Source organism: Jaculus jaculus, chromosome 1 (genome assembly GCF_020740685.1).
Source record: "Jaculus jaculus isolate mJacJac1 chromosome 1, mJacJac1.mat.Y.cur, whole genome shotgun sequence".
In the NCBI taxonomy this organism is placed as follows: domain Eukaryota; kingdom Metazoa; phylum Chordata; class Mammalia; order Rodentia; family Dipodidae; genus Jaculus; species Jaculus jaculus.
Genome location: NC_059102.1, coordinates 215,082,225 through 215,103,812, shown reverse-complemented (window position 1 = coordinate 215,103,812; position 21,588 = coordinate 215,082,225). Strand labels below are relative to the sequence as shown.

At 36.7% G+C, this 21,588-nt stretch overlaps 1 protein-coding gene across 4 annotated transcripts in view; it reads left to right on the top strand.

Annotated features, from left to right (window-relative positions):
• Fam149a (family with sequence similarity 149 member A) overlaps positions 1-7,159 on the top strand; it is a 73,610-nt gene extending 66,451 nt beyond the window's left edge. For 3 of the 4 annotated variants that reach the window (XM_045133113.1, XM_045133109.1, XM_045133105.1), the window contains 3 exons: positions 2,689-2,809; positions 4,197-4,325; positions 6,906-7,159. In XM_045133113.1, coding sequence (XP_044989048.1) covers positions 2,689-2,809; positions 4,197-4,325; positions 6,906-6,947 — 292 coding nt within the window. In that variant the 3' untranslated portion in view covers positions 6,948-7,159. Of the gene's footprint in view, positions 1-2,688; positions 2,810-4,196; positions 4,328-4,406; positions 4,484-6,905 lie in introns of all 4 variants that reach the window. The other variant, XM_045133121.1, reaches the window with a different exon arrangement.
• The last annotated feature ends 14,429 nt before the right edge of the window (positions 7,160-21,588 follow it).

Below are 21,588 nucleotides of genomic sequence, written 5' to 3'. Positions count from 1 at the left end.
GCCCCTCAGGGCCCAACATTTGGACAATTTTTTCACTAATTGTGCTCCTATGAAATTTTAACACCACAGAGAAGCTATATATTAGTATTGCTAGCACTGCCTTATGCATAAGAATCAGTTTTGATCCCTCTGGGGGCAATCTCATCCTTTGAGAATATAGAACTACTCACTTTTCCCTTCCCGTGATTCTAAGCAACCTTACCTTTCTGCAGACTCTTCATCCTCTTTCTTCCCATATTTTATGACTAGCTTCTGCTTTCCTTTTCTCTCCCATGCCCTTTGCTCTCCCCATTTCTCTTTCCTCTCTGGCCATTCATCACTCCTCTCCATTCTCCCCTCTCCTTCCTTTTCCTCCCCTTCCCCCACCTTTTTGTGGTACTGAATATTGAATCCAGATCTCCATTCCATTAGAGAGAACAAATATGAAGCCAGAACTACAGGCTCCACCCACAGGAACTTCGTTTAAAGGTGACTGTCAGTCTGCATTTACTGAGTGTGCAGCCATACTAGGAAACATGCAAAACATTGGTAAAAAGCCTTACTACTGAGCTAACATTTCTCTCCTAATTGTCACAACAATAAAAGTTGATTATAGAATGTGACATCAAAAACGGAAATCAAGGGGCTGGAGAAGAAGGATCAGTAGTTAAGGTACTTGCCTCCAGTGCCTAATGACCCAGGTTCTGTTTACTAGTATCCGCATAAGGCCAGATGCACAAAGTGGTGCAAGCATGTGGAGTTGATTGGGAATGGCTAGAGGTCCTGGTGCACCCTTTCTCTTTCTCTTTGTCTCTGTCTTCTCTGTCTCTCTTCTTCAAAATAAATAAATGCAATATTTTGAAAAATAGAAAAAAATTAAAAAGTAGAAATCAAGCATCACTTAAATCACAACCATTGGTGAAATTTGTATTAATTTTATTGGATTAAATTTTTGTTTTCATCCTATTGTGTTTTTCCCTAACACTACAATTATTTTTCCACTGTATAATGGAATACTTTTTCATTTAACATTATAATAAGTGTATTTCAAAATTATCATATTTTTGTTTGTTTGTTTTTTCGAGGTATGGTCTCACTCAAGCCCAGGCTGACCTGGAATTCACTATGGAGTCTCAGGGTGGCCTAGAACTCATGGCAATCCTCCTACCTCTGCCTCCCGAATGCTGGGATTAAAGGTGTGCACCACCATGCCCGGCTTAGATATTTTAATTTTGAAAGCATGGTTTTAATAATCAGCAAAAGGGTGTGGTTAAAATAATTTATTAATTACTTCCTATTAGTGAACCTTTTCACTTTTTTGTATTTTCACTTTGAGATGAACTATGAACCTTGTTTTGAATTAATCTTAAGGATGTCTATAAATTGTTTCTTAGTTGTATTTAACTTGAAAGAAAACTACCAAACCAAAGGATATAAATATTTTTAAGATTCTTGAAATATTTTGCCATAGTGCTTCCCAGGATGGCTGTGACAATTTATACCCCCACTACCAGAACAGGAAACTATTTCTTCCCCTGTAGCCTCCAACTTTGAGTACTATACATACTGTTTTAAAAACTGACAGGTTTATAGGTCAAAAATTGAATTTGTTCAAAATTTCATAACTTTACTACTAATAAATAAATGAAATCAAAATATTTCTATGATATATATTATTATGCAAAACCCAGAAATTTTTATTTTTGAATATTATTGTCAGAAAAAACACTCTCCTGCCATTATTACTCTTTACTTATGATTTTCTTTTACCCCCTTCCACGACACATAAACTTCACAATCAGTGTGTCAATGTCAAACTTAAAAAGTATTACATTGCCCATCATGGCATTAAATTCTTTTTTAAAAAATGCAAGAAATATCCAGGCATGCTGGTGCATGTCTTTAGTCCCAGCACTCAAGTAGCAGAGGTAATCAGCTTGCTCTGAGTTTGAGGCCAGCCTAGGACCACAAAGTGAGCTCAAGGTCAGCCTGGGCTAGAATGAGACCCTACCTAAAAAACAAACAAAACAAACAAACAAACAAACAAACATATATATATATATTTCCTGCACTCTGTAAATATATATTTTTTCTTCTCTCTCTCTCTACATATATAATATATGCATATAATATATATGTAGAGAGAAAGAAGAAAAAAATATATATACAGGAAATCTTCATGATACTGGTAGCTTCTCATCAAAGACTGTTTTCTGGCTTCTAATTCCACATCACATTTTTGTGAACTTACATAAAGTTTTGTCATTTTCCTTATTTAGGTTCTGTACTTTTATCTTTTGTGTTTTATGTTTTATTTTTATTTAAGTTGTATCCTTCATTGATTCATCCATTTCCTAAATATTTGTATTATTTATATTTAAGATCCTATACCAAAGCATTTATTATATACTGTAGGGCATTGCTATCTAAACATTTGTTTTGAATAACTTCCCAGGTACCATGTCTTTAATTTCTTCTGTGTTCTACCTATTCCATAGAGTGGCTGCTCACTCAGTAAATGCTGATTGAAGTCATTGCTAGACAAGGTCAATGTGAGTGGAGCTGAGAGTCCTGACTACCTATTTATTTTTAGAAATTTTTGCTTGCTGTGCATGATAGATGTTTTGGAAACAGTTGTGATCAGTAGCTCAAATTGTCCTGTTTTCTCTCTGTACTTGGGTGTTAAGTTGTATGCTGTTGTGTTTACAGGCAAACTGGCATCGACCATGTTTCTTCCCCAGTCCTTCAAACTGCCCGAAGCAGGTTACCTCCAATACGTTCAGAGGCTGGGGAGCAGCACACAACAGTTTCTGGATCATACCCTGTTTCTGTAAGATAGCTATCATTATGATTACTTAGATAATCTCTGTTATAAAAGCAAACACAATCTTGGCATTTCCAAGAGAAGTGAGTCAAACTGGAGAACCATCTGGTTTGCAGGATTAAAAAAAATGTCATCATAACCTCTTTCTAAGTGAGTGGTTTATGAATATTTATAAGAGATGTGAAAACTAATTCACCAGTTGATGAAATAAAGTCTTGACTTGAACTAAATCAGAAAGTCCAAATGACAAAGAAATGTCCTAGGTTCAGCTGGCATAGTGAAGAGAGGAGTTCAGACAAGAGGCAAGCACAGCTGTTTTTCAATCCTGCCACATAGACTGTATGACTTTGTATGTTACTTTATTATTCCTCAATCTATAGTACTCTGCTATGAAAGGTTAAGGATTTCTATATCAAGAAATTGTTACAAGAATTGGATGCATTCATATATTTTAAATGCCTAGCATAATTTAAGAGCTCAGTATATTATGGCCCTCATCCTTCTTATCTACTCCCATTATGATAGCTGACATTTACCATGCTGTGCAATGCAGAGGCAATGTTTTCACCCAAGCTCAGTTCCTCTGTGTGGTTGTGATAGGTCTAGGGAAAGTATGCTGCTGCATAGGGTATAATGTGTATAACTAGGCCTATCCCTGACTTACAATGACCCTTTCCCTTTACTCTTATACAAGTAACTTGTGTTTTTTTATGAAAGAAAGCAAAGAAAGAAACAGCTGAAGGTTTCTTCTGCATTCTTTCAGCTGTAAGTAGAACCTATTCCCAGAAAGCAAGAGCTGCAAAACTTGAAAGCTTCACCTTAGAATGAAGCAGTAGAGGAAGATAAATCTCAAATAAACAAGCCTGGTGCTTAGAAATGCAGAATTAGTGCTGAAGAGGTGGCTTAGCAGTTAAGGCGCTTTTGCCTGTGATGACTAAGGACCCATGTTTGACTCTCCAGATACCTCTTTAGCCAGATGCACAAAGGTGAGGCAAGTACAAGGTCACACATGCCCACTAGGTGTCATAAACACCTGGAGTTTGATTGCAGTGGCGGAGGCACCTGCACACCAATTCTCTCTCTCTCTGTAAAAAATAAAAAAGAAATGCAGAATTACATTTCTAGTATGTTTTAATATGAAGAATTTTATGTAATAAAAGATTTGAAACCATGTTTACCTACTATTGCCTTACAATTTTGTTGAATTAAGTGGTAGAATTATATAATACATATTTAGATATTTTCATAGTGGACCTTGTACTTAGCTATATGTAAATAAAAATTTGCAATGAGTGAGTGAATGAATCGATGAGGGAATAATGGAAGCATATGTAGGTTTTCCTTTCTAAGTATTGCATTTATGTTAAACAAGAACATATTGTCCTGCATGCAGTACAGAGGAAGACACCTGCAGAACCCTGTCTTGAGTGCAGTGCCCCACAGCATGGAACGATCATCTCTTCAAGAAACAACCATTACTCTGGAACAGCTTTCAAGTCCCAGCACGATTCATACATTCCAGGCAGGTTATTTGTTATCTATACCTTTGATTAAAAAAATATTTCAAGAGAATAAAGCTTATCACTCTTTGGATTTAACCGTTGGATATGCCTCAGAGAAGTTCATTGACACCGATTGAATTTTCTGCTCACACATGGACAGGTCAAAGTATTTCGACAGGTCAGTTTGTTTCTCATGAATTACAGTTAGTTGAGCTGGGGGTAGTGACATATTTCTGTGATCATAGCACTCTGGAGGCAGATTAGGAAGATCACAATTTGAGGCCAGTCTTGACTATAAAGTGAGAGCCTATCTGAAAAAGAAACAAAGAAAAAGATAGAAGATGAGATTGAAGATTATCTACCTCAGTACATTTATTTTGACCACAATGGAGAAAAAAGCAAGGTCTCTGTGGCCTATGGCCTGGCTTCAGACACTATCAAGAACAACCTATGAACAAGTACTTACTTGTTCTAAAGGGGGAATGTTCAAATGCTCTTATTTAACCAGGAGCCTCCTTCTCATCAAACAAGGGAAAGCTGCCTTAGGAGAAGTGACTCTCCCTATAGAGTTTCCATGGCTTTCTTCTAAATACATTGCTTATTGCTAAGTATATCTAAATATAGAGTTCTACATACAAGTACTTCTTGGTCCAGTATGCCAGTGGAAGAATGTGGCTGTAGTTTGTGTAGAGGCCAATGAGGGTTTGATTTTTTTATAAAGATTTATTTTTATTTATTTATTAGAGGCAGAGACAGAGAATGGGCGCACCAGGGCCTCTAGCCATTGCAAACAAACTCTAGACACATGTGCCACCTTGTGCATCTGGCTTACATGGGACCTGGAGAATTGAACCTGGGTCCTTAGGCTTCACAGGCTAGCACCTTAATTACTAAGCAATCTCTCCAGCCCCTGAGGTTTTGATATTTGAACTGTCATGGTGATTTTTTTTTTTTTCCGTGAAGATAAAAGGACATCATCCTGCAGCATGTTGATGTGGAAGTGTTGGAGTCCATTTTGATTCTACCTCCTATGAACTGTGCAACTGTACAAATGTGCTGGCCTCTGCAAAGTTCAGATTCTTACTTCAAACCACATGAATGAAATCATTATTGGAAAATGTTTGTAAAGGGAATAGTTACATGCCTTACTATATTTTAACAGTCTTCTGGAATATCAAGGATAATATATTAAGGGAAAGTTTTAATATAATTCTAAAATAAAATTAGGGGAACAGTGTGTGGCATACAGTTATTACAGATTGTATCAGCTCTTCTTTAAAATTTTTTTTGTTTATTTTTATTTATTTGAAAACGACAGACAGAGAGAGAAAGAGAGAGAGCGAATGGGCAAGCCAGGGCCTCCAGCCACTGCAAATGAATTCCAGATGCATGTGCCCCCTTGTGCATCTGGCTAACATGGGTCCTGAGGAATCAAGCCTCAAACTGGGGTCCTTAGGCTTCACAGGCAATCGCTTAACTGCTAAGCCATCTCTCAAGCCCTCAGCTCTTCTTTACCTAGGTGACATCATAGATTATTTTCTGTTTCTGTGGGGTGGGAGGAACAAATCCAAGACGTCATACATGCTGGAAAAGTAGGTCCAATGTTGGTTTATATCTCCAGTACTTGTGTTTTAAGAAAGTCTCCTTATGTGGCCCAGACATCCTGTCTACTGCTAGACTATAAGTGTGTACCACCACACTGCTCAGAGATTCTTGAGACCCTTAAATATTTTTGCCTGTGTTAATAGCTCTAGGCTATACTGACTTTTGTTGCTTTTAATGTTCCCTAGTGAGTAGCTGCCATTTCTAATGAGAAAGTACTTTATGTATAAGTGCACTATCAGTTACTGCTTTTAAGATAATTGTAGATGGAGAAAGTAGGTCCTGATGTTCTTTTATTAATCATAAACAAGGTACCAAAGATGTGCTCAATCTCTGAGATTAAGGTCTGGATGCGCCCCCTTGTGTATCTGGCTAACATGGGTCCTGAGGAATCGAGCCTCAGACTGGGGTCCTTAGGCTTCACAGGCAAGCTCTTAACTGCTAAGCCATCTCTCCAGCCCTAGCAGATTCTTTTGTCAATCACTTTGAGATAATTATTATCTTTGATGGTCAGAAATCTTTTTCATTTTGTATAAATGTGATAGGAGCCACCTAAGGGTCATATTCCTTTGTTTCAAAGGGTTTGTTTTCTTTTTCTCTGACAAGTACATATGTGGCTTCCTGGTTAACTCTGCATCCAGATCAAGAAGTACCAGGGGCTTTCAGCTTGTTCTCTAAATTCTCCAGTAGCTGGTCTGTGTAGCACTACTTCCCCCCCTCAATCATTGTCTGCAGATACACCTCTGCAGAGAAGGCTCTGGTACACCCACCACTGAGGGAGAATGCGTTCCAGAGCCCAACCTTGACAAGGGTGGGGGGCATCCTTTTATATATAGCTTAATTTGCATATGACTACTTCCTAGTTTGTGTAAATGTGTCATTAAATAAAGTACCTTTTACTTCCAAAATGTCATCTGCATGGGATATACAGAACAATTCTTTTCTGATGTTGAAGTTTTCATATTTTAATGCAAATTTGTACTTGGTTCATGTTTTAGGTTCACAATGTCTGCCTAAATCTTTTCAAAGGACAACTTTAACTTCAAAAAAGAGGTTCCAAGTGGCATCTTGACATTACTGCACCAGAATTAAGGACCTCCTGGAGAATTTGAAGATTTGGCACATTAAGACTCTGTATACTAGCACTTGAAAAGTTGAAGGACTAGTATTACCCTATATATTTTTATTTCTCTGACTTCCTGAGATGTTAGACTACTTGAGGAAAATGAAAACAAACTTGATTTGAACATTTTGCATTTGTCAAGCAAGCATGACCTGAGTTTGGATCTCTAGAACACACTTCAAAGGTTAGTTGTAGTGGCAGATGCCTATAGTTCTAGCACTGGGGAGACAGACAGGATCCCTGCAGCTCATAACTAGTCTAGCCTAGCAGTGAGATCTATATTTAGTGGGAAACCCTTCTCAATTATAAGGAGAACAATGAAGTAAGACACCCACAGTCAACCTGTTGTCTCTACACACATGGACATACTTGGACACATACCACATGCATACCAGTGTGTGTATATACACATGCAAACATGCAAAGAACACTCTAGTCACTGAGAGGTAATACTTCCTTCTTTCCAAAATAGTATCCAGGCAGGGGAGATGTTTCAGTGGATAAAATGCTCGCCATTAAAACTAGAACACCCAAGTTTGATCCTCAGACCCCATGTGAAAAGCTTGAAGTCTTGGAGGCTTCTGTAATCCCAGCATGTTGATGCTGATGATGAGACTGGAGGCATACTCATTAGAATTTCCACAGAAGCTCATAAAAAGTACTGCAAACAACAAAATGAGAATTGAGTGAAAACTGTTCACTCAGAGATGGACAGGCAAGGATCAACCTGAAAGTTGTCTTCTGCACTCCACACTCTTACAACGGTCATTCTGCCCACTTCATGTCAATGGCACCTTCTATGTGGTGACTGACTGCTGACTGATTCTTTGTTCAGCCCAAATTTCAGAAAACGGAGATGGCTGGTTGTCCATCTAGGTCAACATTAAGATTGTATGTCCCAGGTAAATGCTATTTTCCTAGAACACCACTTCATCTATTCAGCAGTAGCATCAACAGGTTTGGCTTCTGAGGCTTGTCGCAGGGAACCTTTCATTTATATCAGTAAAATAATACTTCAAAAGTAGAGCCAGGTATGATGATTTTGAATTTTTGTCTTCTAGGCATTTTATTGGACAAAATATTACTGCATAAGATTATGTAAGGGGTTGGAGGTCTTATTGATTGTAAAAGTGACTTTCTAGGCACTTATTTTTATACCTGTGTTAAAAATCTTTATTTTTAGTCAATAAATAATGCTTATATAGGGATTGTGCTTTTTAAGCTGAAATGGAAAAAAATAGGGAAATATTTTTACAATATTCTACTTTCATAAATAAGTTAGAATTTCTCTGGTAAAAAAAAATTAAACAGGCAAATTTAATTAACTCGGGGATCAGTTTTGAAAGGCATGTAGTGATTATACATAAAGTAGAATATATTTATCCAAATTGAAGACATGAGGAAAATTTTAAAAGCCCAATAAAATATAAAATATGATGGAAAACTGCTGTATTTATAACTTTAATAGAAAGGGAGTATGCATGTCATTTTATTCTGAACTACAATGAACATTGTTTACTAACTGAAAGATTCATTTCATAATATCATAAATCATTTCAGTATACTTTTATTGTAATTGTTTTATAACTATGGATGGTTGTTTAAGATTTTAATTATTTAATTTCAAATAAAACATGAAAGTATTGATTTTTTCAGAATTGCAATTTATAAAAGCATCTTTACATTATAAATTTTTGTATGATTTGTACAACTACTTCTTACTTTGTAGTTCCTAATATATAGGAATTTATTTAATACTTTCATTGGGTTTTACTTTTTTGAGACAGAGTCTCATGTATCACAGGCTGACCTCCAACTTGCCATATAGCCAGATCCTTTGAACTCCTGGACTTCCTGTCTCCTCCTTACAATGCTAGGATTATAAGCATGTGCCCTTTACACTGGTTTATTCAATTCTTTCCCCAGTGACATATACATACAGATATATTTTTGGTGATGGTTTACTCCATCTATGAATTCCCCAATGTAACCTTTGTTTCAGAAGGTGTCACTCCTGTGTTATGTTTTTATTTTAGAGAGAGCATGAGAGAGAGAGAGAGAGAGAGAGAGAGAGAGAGAGAGAGAGAGAGAGAGAGAGAGAATGAGAGAATTGGCACACCAGGGACTGAGCCACTGAAATCAAACTCGAGATGCTTTTGCCATCTAGTGGGGCATGTGTGACTTTGTGTTTGCCTTACCTTTGTGTGTCTGGCTAATGTGGGATTCAGAGAGTCAAACATGATTCCTTAGGCTTCACAGGAAAGTGCCTTAACCACTAAGCCATCTCTCCAGCCTGACCCTTCTATGTTTTAATCATCATGCATTAATTATTTCCTCAAATATTAAGCACTTTGTGTGAAATGTTCTGAGCTTTGGACTGAATAAGACAAAGTTGTTGCTTCAAAAATGTCAGGTTTGCCAGGCATGGTGCCACACGCCTATAATCCCAGCACTTGGGAGGCATAGGTAGGAGGATTGCTATGAATTCAAGGCCACCCTAAGACTACATAGTGAATTCCAGGTCAGCCTGGGCTAGAATGAGACCTACCTCAAAACAAAAACAAAACAAAAAAAAAAAAAATGTTAGGTTCTAGTGAAAGAGAAAAGCATGGAATAATAAGTAAAGCATAATGTAAAGTCAGTTAGCAAAAAATGCTGTGAAGATATTTACAAGACAAGGTGACAGAACGTAAGTTTGGGCACTTACATTCGGGTAAGACTCTACACCAATAGCAGAGGTAATAATGTGTAAAAGACTCAAAGATGAGAGAAGAAACCAGGCAAATATCTAGAAAAGAGAATTCTGTCGTGAGGAAAAAACATACATGGCTCAAACAGGATCAGTACTTAAGTGTGTGAGGAAGGACAAAGAAGCACGGGGTCAGTGTTACCATCAGGCATCGTGTGTGCTGCAGGGACTGAGAAAGTAAGACCCTTTCTGGTCATTATGCTGAAATATGAAGCCACAGAACTTGGGACAGCAGGGCTATTACCTGGCAAGAAATGATTGTGTTTCTAATTAATTGATGTAAAGTTGCAAAATTTTAGATACATTTTTTTAAATTTGAGCCTATGAGATTTGATGTGAAGTGTGACCACAAAAAAAAAAAAAAAAAAAATTAAGAATGATCCTAACCCACTTGGCTTGTCACTGGGAAGCATGGTATAGATAGTTGCTGAAATTGAAGAGTACAAGAGGAACACACTTGGGAGCATGTTGGAGCCCACTAATACCTATTAAACAGTTAAGGAAGTGTCAAAGTGTCTGGGCATCAGCCACTGAAGTTTGGAGAGAAGTACATGGGAGGCATAAATGCAGAAGTTGTCAGCACGTACAACTGTTTCTAGACTTACTGTAAGCTTACATTCTGACCAACCCACTATAAATCTGCAGTATTATAACTAAAAAATGTGATAATATATTTAACTTGGTAAGTTAAATATGTGTGTGTGTGTGTGTGTGTGTATACCAAGTTAAATATATTATCACATTTTATATCATAACCTTGCTAGTGTAGCCTACCCTTAGTATTCTTAGAACACTTACATTAGCTTATAGATGGACAAAATCATCTAAAGCAAATCTTATTTTATAATATGGTATTGAGCCTCACATACATTAAGTATCTGTATTCATAAAAGGCTGGCAATACAGTACACTATAGATACTGTTTAGTATCACAATCACATGACTGACTGGATGTAGCAACTCGTGGTTGCTATAGAACCTGTGGTCTGTCCAGTATCACAAGAATGTCACATAGTGTATCACTGGCCCAGGAAAAGACCAAAATATAAAACCCCAAGTTAAATTTTGGCCACATTTATTTTGTTTTACCATCATTGTAAACTTGAAAAATCGTAATATGAGCTGTCATAAGGCAGGGACTGGCCTGGAGAGATGGCTTAGTGGTTAAGGCCTTTGCTTGCAAAGCCACAGGACCCCAGTTCGATTCCCCAGGACCCAATGTAAGCCAGATACACAAGGGGACTCATGTGTCAGGAGTTTGTTTATAGTGGCTGGAGGCTCTGGCGTGCCCATTCTCTCTTTCTCCCTCTCTCTCTCTCTTTCTCTCTGACTCTTTCAACCTCTCTCTCCAGTAAATAAATAAGTAAATGAAAACTTTAACAAGATAAGGCAGGGGCTGTGTGGAGGTGTATTAAAATGTGAAATGGATGCACAACTGAGAGGATGAGCATAGGGCAGTGGAGCGCCTCAAACTCACAGTGACTCTTCTACCGCTGCCTCCTGTGTGCTGGCGTTGAAGGAGTGCACCTCCATGCCTGACAGTTTTGACCTTGTTTAAATCTGGGATCTGAAGGAAAATCTTCAAAGCACACTGAGAAAGAGTAGCTGATAAGAGAGACTAGAAATCAAGATAATGTGGAAGACTAAAAGTGAAATAGCAGAAAAATCATTTCAAGAGACGAGGGACAAAGATATGTGTCAATAAGTCTACTTAGGAGACTGAGAATGGACCTAATGGTCAGGACGCATGGGAGGGACTGGTTTGAATGTGCTCCACAAATTTTCACCTTGGAAGCTTAGTCCCTAGAGTCAAATATTAATGGAATTTGAATCTAGAATTTTAGAAAGGTAATTAAAATTAAGTCACAATGTCTGAGCCCCTATGAGGCAATTAGTGGCCTTATAAGAAGAGAGAGTTAAGTTAGTATATGTGCATTGTTTTGCCATGTGGAGCCCTGTGCCTCTTCAGGAGTCTGTAGGCAATATTTTTGAAAGTCAGCCCTTTCAGTCTTGGACTCCTTAGCGTCCAAAACCATGAATGGCATAAGCCTCTACACTTTTTAAATTACCCATATGGACTTAAGGCAATGAACCAGACAAGGCAGAATCCTGATGTCAGTGTGTGCAGGAGAAAATAAGAGAGAGCTAACTGTAGAAGCCATGTCTTTCAAGAAAACTGATCCTTCCTCTGAGAACTATATGAGCTGTCAGTGAAGAGGGAGCAGCTATTAGAATCCAAACATAAGGAGAATTTAAATCTCTTTTTTAAAATTTACCTTGAGAGAGATGGAAAGAGGGAGGGAGAGAGAAAGAGAGAGAGAGAGAGAGAGGGAGAGGTAGAGGGAGAGGGAGAGGGAGAGGGAGAGGGAGAGGGAGAGGGAGAGAGAGAATGAGCGTGCCAGGACCTTCAGCCCCTGTGAACAAACTCAAGATGCATATTTGCCCTTGTGTGAATGTGAGACATTACATGCTTGCATCACTGTGCAACTGTCTACATGGGACCTAGAGATTTGAACATGAATTCTTAGGCTTTTCAGGTAAGCACCTTAACTGCTAAGCTATCTCTCCAGCTCCATAAGGACAATTTAAAAAAGCAATGTGTTATATTGAAAGAAGATATTGAGGTGAATTTCATATTTGACACTGTTTCCCCATATAAAGCCATCTCAATTTAACAGGATGGAGCATAAATATCAAGAGAAAACATGGCATCCCCAAATTTGTTGCTCACTCAATGGTCTTTCAAAGTTTAGGAATGCCTCAGGCTTTGAACTGACAATCTTGAAGCACTATACTCTGTATGTGAGGACAAATTCAGCACAAGAAAGTCTTTGAATCACCAAAGCAGCCACACAACTTGTATATGCCTGCATTATATCTGCCTTCCAGAAAATTCTGATTTTATATACAATGTACAGTGTTTAATCCAAAATTCATAGTCCAGAAAGTGGAGCCCAATAGATAATTTCAGAAGATTAAATAGAATTAGAATAAAACCACAGATGATTAAACGTTATCAGGAATGGGACATATTAAATGAAAAAGTAGCCAGACACAGAACAAGTATTCTTTCTCTCTCTCTCAAGTTTAAGTTTAAAGAAAATGTCTGGCTGAACATGGAATAGTGATTATTAGAGGATGGAAAGTAGAGTGTGGAGTAGATGAAGAAAGACTGACTTCCAGTAGCACATGCTGTATTGAAATATTACACTGTTGCAGTCAGGTTCACATTGCTAGCAGAAAATACCCGACCAAGAGTGGCTTGTGGGAAAAAGGGCTTATTTTGGCTTACAGGCTCGAGGGGAGGCTCCATAATGGCAGGAGGAAACAATGGTATGAGAAGAGGGTGAACATCACCTCCTGGCCAACATCAGCTGGACAATAGCAATAGGAGAGTGTGCCAAAAACTTGCAAGAGGAAGCTGGCTATAACACCCATAAGCCTGCCCCCAACAATACATGCCCCCCCCCCCAGGAGGATATAATTCCCAAACTGCCATCAGTTGGGGACCTAGCCTTCAGAACACCTGTTTATGGGGGACACCTGAATCAAATCATCACACACACTAAACCCCATCAGTATGTTTAATTGATACATGCTAGTTAAAATTTTAGAGTTATCATTATCAGGGCAAACTATCAAACAGTTTGTTTCTTACGGTCAAACAAATTAATAAAATAATGTTAATAAAGAGCTGGAATCTGAAAAATAAGCAATTTGAAAGGTTAGAATAGAATAAGAAATGACTAAATTTAAAATTCAACAATTATATTTAATAGTAGATTTGATGCCAGACAAAAGTTGGTGTGACTGAAAGCTAAAAGTAAGTCAAGAGACCATAATCAGTCTGAAATACAGAACAAACCCTATCATAGAAGACATTGTGAAACCATCTAGAAAAATCTAACATACATTTAATTGTACTCATATGAAAAGAGAAATAAAATGCAGAATAAAACAATAGTTGAAGGTATAGTATCAAAGATTTTATAAAATTGAAAGAGATTAATCTGATTTAAAAAGCCATAAGAAACATGATAAAAATGAATAATATCATACTTTGTTACATCACAATAAAACTGATAATCTCAAATAAAAAAATTCTGAGACAAACTGAGAAAAAGATAAGCCTTATGCCCTTCAAAGAAGATAAGACTGACATCTAAATTTTCAATGGAAATTAAGAAGTTGAGAAGCTAATAGAAAGCCATCTTTAAAGTGCTGAAATATTGACAGGTCAGAAGTTGATACATAGTATTAATTAATAAATTCAATGTGTGGCTCTAGCTCAGTGGTAGAATGCTAGCCTAGCATGCTGACAGCCCTGGGTATACTTCCCTAATACACACACAGTGAAGAGGCATCAGATAAACCAAAACTAAGAATTTAATCACCCACAAATATGCACTAAATGAAATGCTACAGAGAAGGAAATTTATCCAAGAAGAAAGCATGATGATGCAGGTAGAAATAATAAACATCAGAATGGATAAATATATGAGAAGTGGAAGATGAAATTTATTGTATAAAATGATAAAGTCACGATGTTTGATATACACGTGGGATTAAAATCCACTAAGAAAAGCAAGAATTCATGTAGGGATTTGTCAGAAGCAGAGTCTCATTTAGCTATGGCTAGCCTTGAATTCCTGTGAAGCTGAAAGTGACCTTTGGCTCTTGATCCTACTGCTTCAACTTCCAAGTGCTATTTTCAAGCATGGACCACCACACTTGGCTCAGAAGAATTTGACTGCTGTTAAAGTATTACAAAGCCATTAAGTTATCCATGAGTAGTATTTTAAGGCATGTTTTATAAAGAAACACATGTGGTATAACCACTCAGTTAATCATTAGAATAGTAACAAAATGATTACTTAATAAGTAATTACTTAATTACTTAATAGTTGAAACAAACAAAAATATAACATAATTTATTTGATCTAAAAGGAAATAATGATTGGTAAAGGTGAAAACAAATAAAAAATGGTATAAAATATGTGATTGAAATGGAACAAATAATCTGATAAAGGAACAAATTATTCAGAATTTAAAAAATTTGGCTATGAGACACATGTTGAACATAAGTATAAGAAAGGCTGAGTACAAAAGGATAGAGAATGGATAGAGAAAAAATATACATTCAAATCCTAAATGAAAGGAAGTTGGAGCTGGACATGGTGGCACATGCCTTTAATCCCAGCATCTGGAAGGCTGAGGTTGGAGGATCACTGTGGGTCCAAGGCCAGTCTGAGACTACATAGTGAATTCCAAGTCAGCCTGGGTCAGAGTAAGACCCTACCTTTAAAAGAAAACAAACAAAAATGTGATTTTACTACTGGCATATAATAGGGATTATTTCTCCAAGTAGGCAAATAATTCCACTGACATTAGGTACCTAGAGAAGTGAGTCTGATGCCACACAAGAGAAATAAAGAATAGGAAGCAGAATTTTCACAAACTCAAAGCAGACAGAATAGCAGATCAAGAATACAAAATGGATAAAAATGAAAACCAGGCATCATTAAGTGAAATGTGTATCCTGAGGGGAGTTTTGTATTCATGGGAACACCCTAGGATATTTATACAGACTAGGATGGCTACTATTAAGCATATTCATTCATGGTCTGCTGCTAATAACAATTCTAGACTTGGTACATTATAAAGAAAACAGAGTTCTTTCAGCTTGTGGTTCTAGAGGTCTAAGTTTATACCTAAGGTATACCTCCTGGCCAGTAAGGCAAAGTCCTAGAATGCAGGAGAGCATCACCTGACAAGAGATAGGTGCATGTGGGTCTATGTGTATATCTATGTTCTCTCTCTTCTGAAACCAGAATCTGAATGTACTCATGGTCCCTCCACTCTAATGAGCTGCCTAATCCTAGTAATTATCTGAAGGTCCCATCTCTTAAGCATCACAGTTGGATTGAGTCTCCACCTCCTTAACATCTCACAGTGGGGATTAAATATCAACGTATAAAACCTCAAAAGTCACTCACATTCAAACCACAGTACTAGGTTGTACCATCCTATGGGACCTCTGTTGTAAATGCAGTGTCATTGACCAAAACTCTGTTGTGGAGTATAGTCATAATTGCACACTTTAGAAATAATAAAACAATATGAAAATCAGAAAGCTATATCATGGTTTTCTAAAAATCAAATACCTAACAATGATTACATTAGAGATTTCTAGGAAAAACACAATGTGATTTATATACATAAATATAGAGAGCTACAAAACAACTTTGGCAAAGCAAGCTGTCAAGTTTGGAATCTGGACAGCAAGGTGGTAACTTGGGGATTCAAGTAAGTGTAGAGATTGTAACACTGAGCATGAAGTCCACAGGACAGGTTGAGTAAGGTGGGAAACAGTGGCAGAATTTCTGTGCTGCAGTCCGGAGGCCACATCTTCCTCTATAAGCTACATTCTTTGTTCTTGAGGCTTTCAGTGTAAGAATGATCCACACTACATAGGACCATATTTTGCACTCAAAGCCTACCTTCTAAAATATTAATCTCCTCTAAAATATACATTGATGGGCTGTAGAAATGGCTTAGTGGTTAAGCACTTGCCTGTGAAGCCTAAGGACCCCGGTTTGAGGACCCACCTTAGCCAGATGCACAAGGGAGTAGATGCACCTGGAGCTCGTTTGCAGTGGCTGGAGGCCCTGGTGTACCCTCTCTCTCTCTATCTCTCTGTCTGCCTCTTTTTTTCTCTGTCTGTCGCTCTAAATAAATAAATAAAAATGAACAATTTTTTTAAAATATACATTGACAACAGCTAGACTAGCATTTGATCAAATATCTGGACACCAATAACCAAGCTGACATATAAGTAGGCCATGACAATGAGCAAGACCTCCTCACTGAAAATAACAAAACAATTCTGAGAGGAAATGAAATATCAAACAAGGATTAGAGAGATGGTTCATTAGGTAAAGTGTTAGCCACTCAAGCAGGAGTACAGGAGTTCAATCCCCAGATATCATGTGAGAAGCCAAATGTCATAGAAGAGTTCTGTAATCTTAGCACACTGACACTGATGGTGGGGTGGGAGGCAGAGACAGGAGAACTTGCTCAGAAGATAAAGGAAATTCCAGAATATAACAGCAGAACTGGAATCCACTTTGAGAAACCCTGTTTCAAATGAGGTAGACAGGCAAAGACCAACCTGAAAGTAGTTATCTGACCTCCACATGCATCATGGCATATCTGTGTCTGTACTTCCCAACCCCTGCCACACACACAAATAAATTTTATATATATATATATATATATATATATATATATATTGTATTTTCGAGGTAGGGTCTCACTCTAGTCTAGGCTGACCTGGAATTCACTATGTAGTGTCAGGGTGTCCTTGAACTCACAGTGATCCTCCTACCTCTGCCTCCCGAGTGCTGGGATTAAAGGCATGAGCTACCATGCCTGGCTCAATAATAATAAATATTTTTAAATAAGTCTCAAATAAATTCAATCATGTCAAAATTAATTTATTCATTTTCATTCAATTACCATCAAAATATCACCAAGAAATTTTGTGAGGATATGTGTTGTATATATAAGTACGCATATTAATACTTGTATAGGCATATAGAAGAACCAAAATAAAGTTAAAAGAAGCAAGTTAGGAAACATACTAAGAAATATAAAAACATAAAGTTATAAAATTAAAAGTGTTATTGGGCTGGAGAGATGGCTTAGTGGTTAAGTGCTTGCCTGTGAAGCCTAAGGATCCCAATTCCCCAGGACCCACATAAGGCAGATACACAAGGTGGCACATACATCTGGAGTTTGTTTGCAGTGGATGGAGGCTCTGGTGAGCCCATAATCTCTCTCCCTCTCTCTGCTTCCTTCTCTGTCTGTCGCTCTCAAGCAAATAAAAATAAAAAGGTATTATTAAAAGTGTTATTAACACATGAATGAACAATATTGTAGCAATAAATTACAATAAGCAATATGGATGCTATACATGCTTATAGTCAATTGATTGAAAAAAGGTATCACTGTCATGCTATTGATGAAAGGATAATCTTTTAACTAAAGTACATCGAAAACTGGATATTAATTTTTCAAAAATAACTAATGTTGAGATCTACTTACTAAAATATTAATCTCCTCTGAAATGCACCTTTTACATCAACATTTAGACTAGTATTTGACCAAACATCTGGACACACAAATCTGCTATATGAAGTTACTGGATATAAGTACAAAAGGTGTAGTTATAATACTTCTACAAATTAACATGTGCTTTTTTTTTCCTTTCGATAAACAAAGATTTCTAAGTAGGCAAGGACATGGAACAACTTGAACTATCATAGATCACTGATACAATCTTATACAACATTGGAAAACAGGAAGTTGTTATTAAAGACTAAATGCATACATATTATAGTACTGTTGTAGTCAGGTTCACATTGTTGGCAAAAAAACAAACAAACAAACAAAAAAAAAACCACTGGATCAAGAGCAGCTTGAGGTTAAAAAACTATTATTTTGGCTAACTCTGTGGTCATCACCTCTTGGCCAACATCAGGTGGACAACAGGAACAGGAGAGTGTGTCTAAGGGGAAACTGGCTGTAAACCCATAAGCCTGCACACAAAAATACACTACCTCCAGGGGGCGTTCATTCCCAAATCTCTATCAACTGGGGACCTAGTATTCAGAACACCTAAATTTATGGGGAACACCTGAATCAAACCACCACCAGCACCCAGAAATTATACCCCTGGGCATCCACTAAAAAGCAATATGTACATCATTACATCCAAAGCTATTTAAAAGAGTGAGCACACATAATTATTCATGGCATAGGATAGTTGCAAATACTTGAAATGTCCATTATCAATAAAATGAATAACTAATATTGCTATATTTCAAAATGAATGGCATGCAGCTGGGAAAATAAAATAAAATACTATAATCCATAGTATATATTAATTTTATAAACATAATATTGAGCTTACAAAGCCAGTTATAGCCAGATGTGGAGGCACATGCCTTTAATCCCAGCACTCAGGAGGCAGATGTAGGAGGAGTTCAAGGCAACCCTGAAACTACAAAGTGAATTCCCAGCCAGCCTGGGCTAGAGTGAAAGTCTATCTCAAAAAATAAAAATAGAAGAAGAAGCCAGATAAAAAATAATAAAGTATATGATTGATTGTATGGTTACATGGAAGGGATGATTATTATCCATTAAATTGTACATCTGAGTGCTAGAGAAATGACTCAGTGGTTAAAGACACTTACGTACAAAGCTGGATGACCTGGGCTCAATTTCCCAGTACCCATATAAAGCCAGATGCACATAATGGTACATGTATCTAGAGTAGGCTTACAAGCTTGGGGTGAAAGGTTGGAAAACGGCGTTTCAAGCAAATGGGCCTAGGAAACAAGCATGGGTTACTATCCTAATATTTGACAAGGTAGACTTCAGTCCAGCATTAGTTAGGAAAGATAAGGATGGTCACTTTATTAAGGACATACTCCAACAGGAGGACATTACAGTCCTAAACATATGCACCTAACATGGGTGCTCTCAACACAATCAAACAAAGGCTATTAGAACTAAGGTCACAGATAACACCAAACACAGTTGTAGTGGGTGATGTCAACACCCCACTCTCATTAATTGACAGGTCATCTCTGGAAAAAATAAGCAGAGAGGCATCTGGACTAAATGAGGTCATAGAAATAATGGACCTAACAGATATATACAGGACATTTCATCCAAATACTGCAGAATATATATTCTTTTCAGCAGCACATGGAACAGTCTCTAAAATAGACCATATATTAGGACACAAAACAAATTGTAACAAATACATGAAAATTGAAATAATTCCTTGCACTCTATCTGATCCCAATTGGATCAAACTGCAAATAAATAGCAAGAAAAGCTATAGAGCATACACAAAATCATGGAAACTAAACAATACACTACTCAATGATGAATGGGTCAATGAAGATATCAAGAAGAAAAGTTAAAAATTCATAGAGTCAAATGATAATGAGAGCACAACATACCAAAACCTTTGGGACACAATGAGGGCAGTCCTAAGAGGGAAATTTATAATCTTAAGTGCCTATATTAAGAAATTAGAAAGGTCACAAGTAAACAACATGATGCTTCACCTTAAATCCTTGGGAAAAGAAGAACAAGACAAACTGAAAATCAGTAGATGGGAAGAAATAATAAAGATTAAAGCAGAAATTAATGAAATAGAAACCCCATCAAAAAATAAAATAAAATCCAAAGAATCAATGAAACAGAGTTGATTCTTTGAAAGGATAAACAATATTGATAAACCCTTAGCAAATCTGACCAAAAGAAAGAGAGTAGGGACACAATTAAAAAAAATTAGAGATGAAAAGTTACCATCAGAACAGATACCAGAGAAATTTAAAAAAAAAACAAACAAACATAGGGATATACTATAAGAACATGTCCCCCACTAAGGTAGAAAATCTGAAAGAAATGGATGATTTCCTTGATTTATATAACTTACCTAAATTAAATCAAGATGAGATTAACCATTTAAATAGACCTATAACAATTATTGAGATCCAAGCAGTTATCAAAAATCTCCCATCTAAAAAAAGTCCAGACCCAGATGGATTCACTGGTGAATTTTATCAGACCTTCATAGAAGAACTAATACCACTACTTCTCAAACTTTTCTATAAAATAGAGAAAGAAGGAATCCTACCAAACTCCTTCTATGAAGCCAGCATCACCCTGATACCAAAACCAGGCAAAGATAGAACAAAAAAGAAAATTACAGACCAGTCTCCCTTGTGAACATAGATGCAAAAATTCTCAACAAAATATTGGCAAACAGAATAAAAGAATAAAAGAATAAAACAGAATAAAAGAATATATCAGAAAGATCAAGTAGGGTTTATCCCAGAGATGCAGGGATGGTTCACCATTCTTGTTCTCTCTCAATAAGTAAATATTTTAAAAAACTGTATGCCTGAGTATTGTACACTTTATTAAGACTGTATATGGGAGTGTTATATACTTTGTTTCTTCAAAGACTTTGTGATCCAAACTTTGATGGAAAAGTTCTGCTACCATTTATGGATATACATTGACTTTGTAATACATCTTCAATCCTTTAGAGACAAAGAAATTAAAGGCCAGAAACATATTTCACAAAACTACATAGATGTTTTTAAAAGAAGCCATAAAGTAATTCAACAATGTAGAAGACAGTAAGATGAAATGTGTAATTTCCCCATCTCCAATGCCACTCCAGTATTTTTCTTATTAGTCATTAATCTAGCTATAGTGATTTTTTCTCCCATTATATTTTTACATTAATGTAAAAGTAAACATTGGTGTATGCATATTATGTAATAAACACAGTAAATTGGTAGTACTTTAGAAACAGGTAGTTAACAATAAAGCTAAATATTATATCATTTCACTTAGCAATTTCTAGAAATATTCTCAATAGAAATACGTACTTAATTTTACCAAAAGACTTCTAAAAGAGTGAGCATATGTAGTTATTCATAACACAGAAAACATCCACATACTTATAAGTGATGCAATAATATTAATGTTATACATCAATACATGTACTATTCAACACAGTCCTAATCATATGTATTCATATAATATATAAGGGTGGTGTAATCATATATATTATCATATACTTTGCCACTTGTGAGAAACAGAAAGACATGTTGTCCTTTCTGTCAAAGGGTCAAAAGATAGAGAAACAATTCCAGAAGGATATCATTCTGTGAGAAGCCTTCCTTCTTGAGTCAGACATCAGTGAGACAAAAAGAAT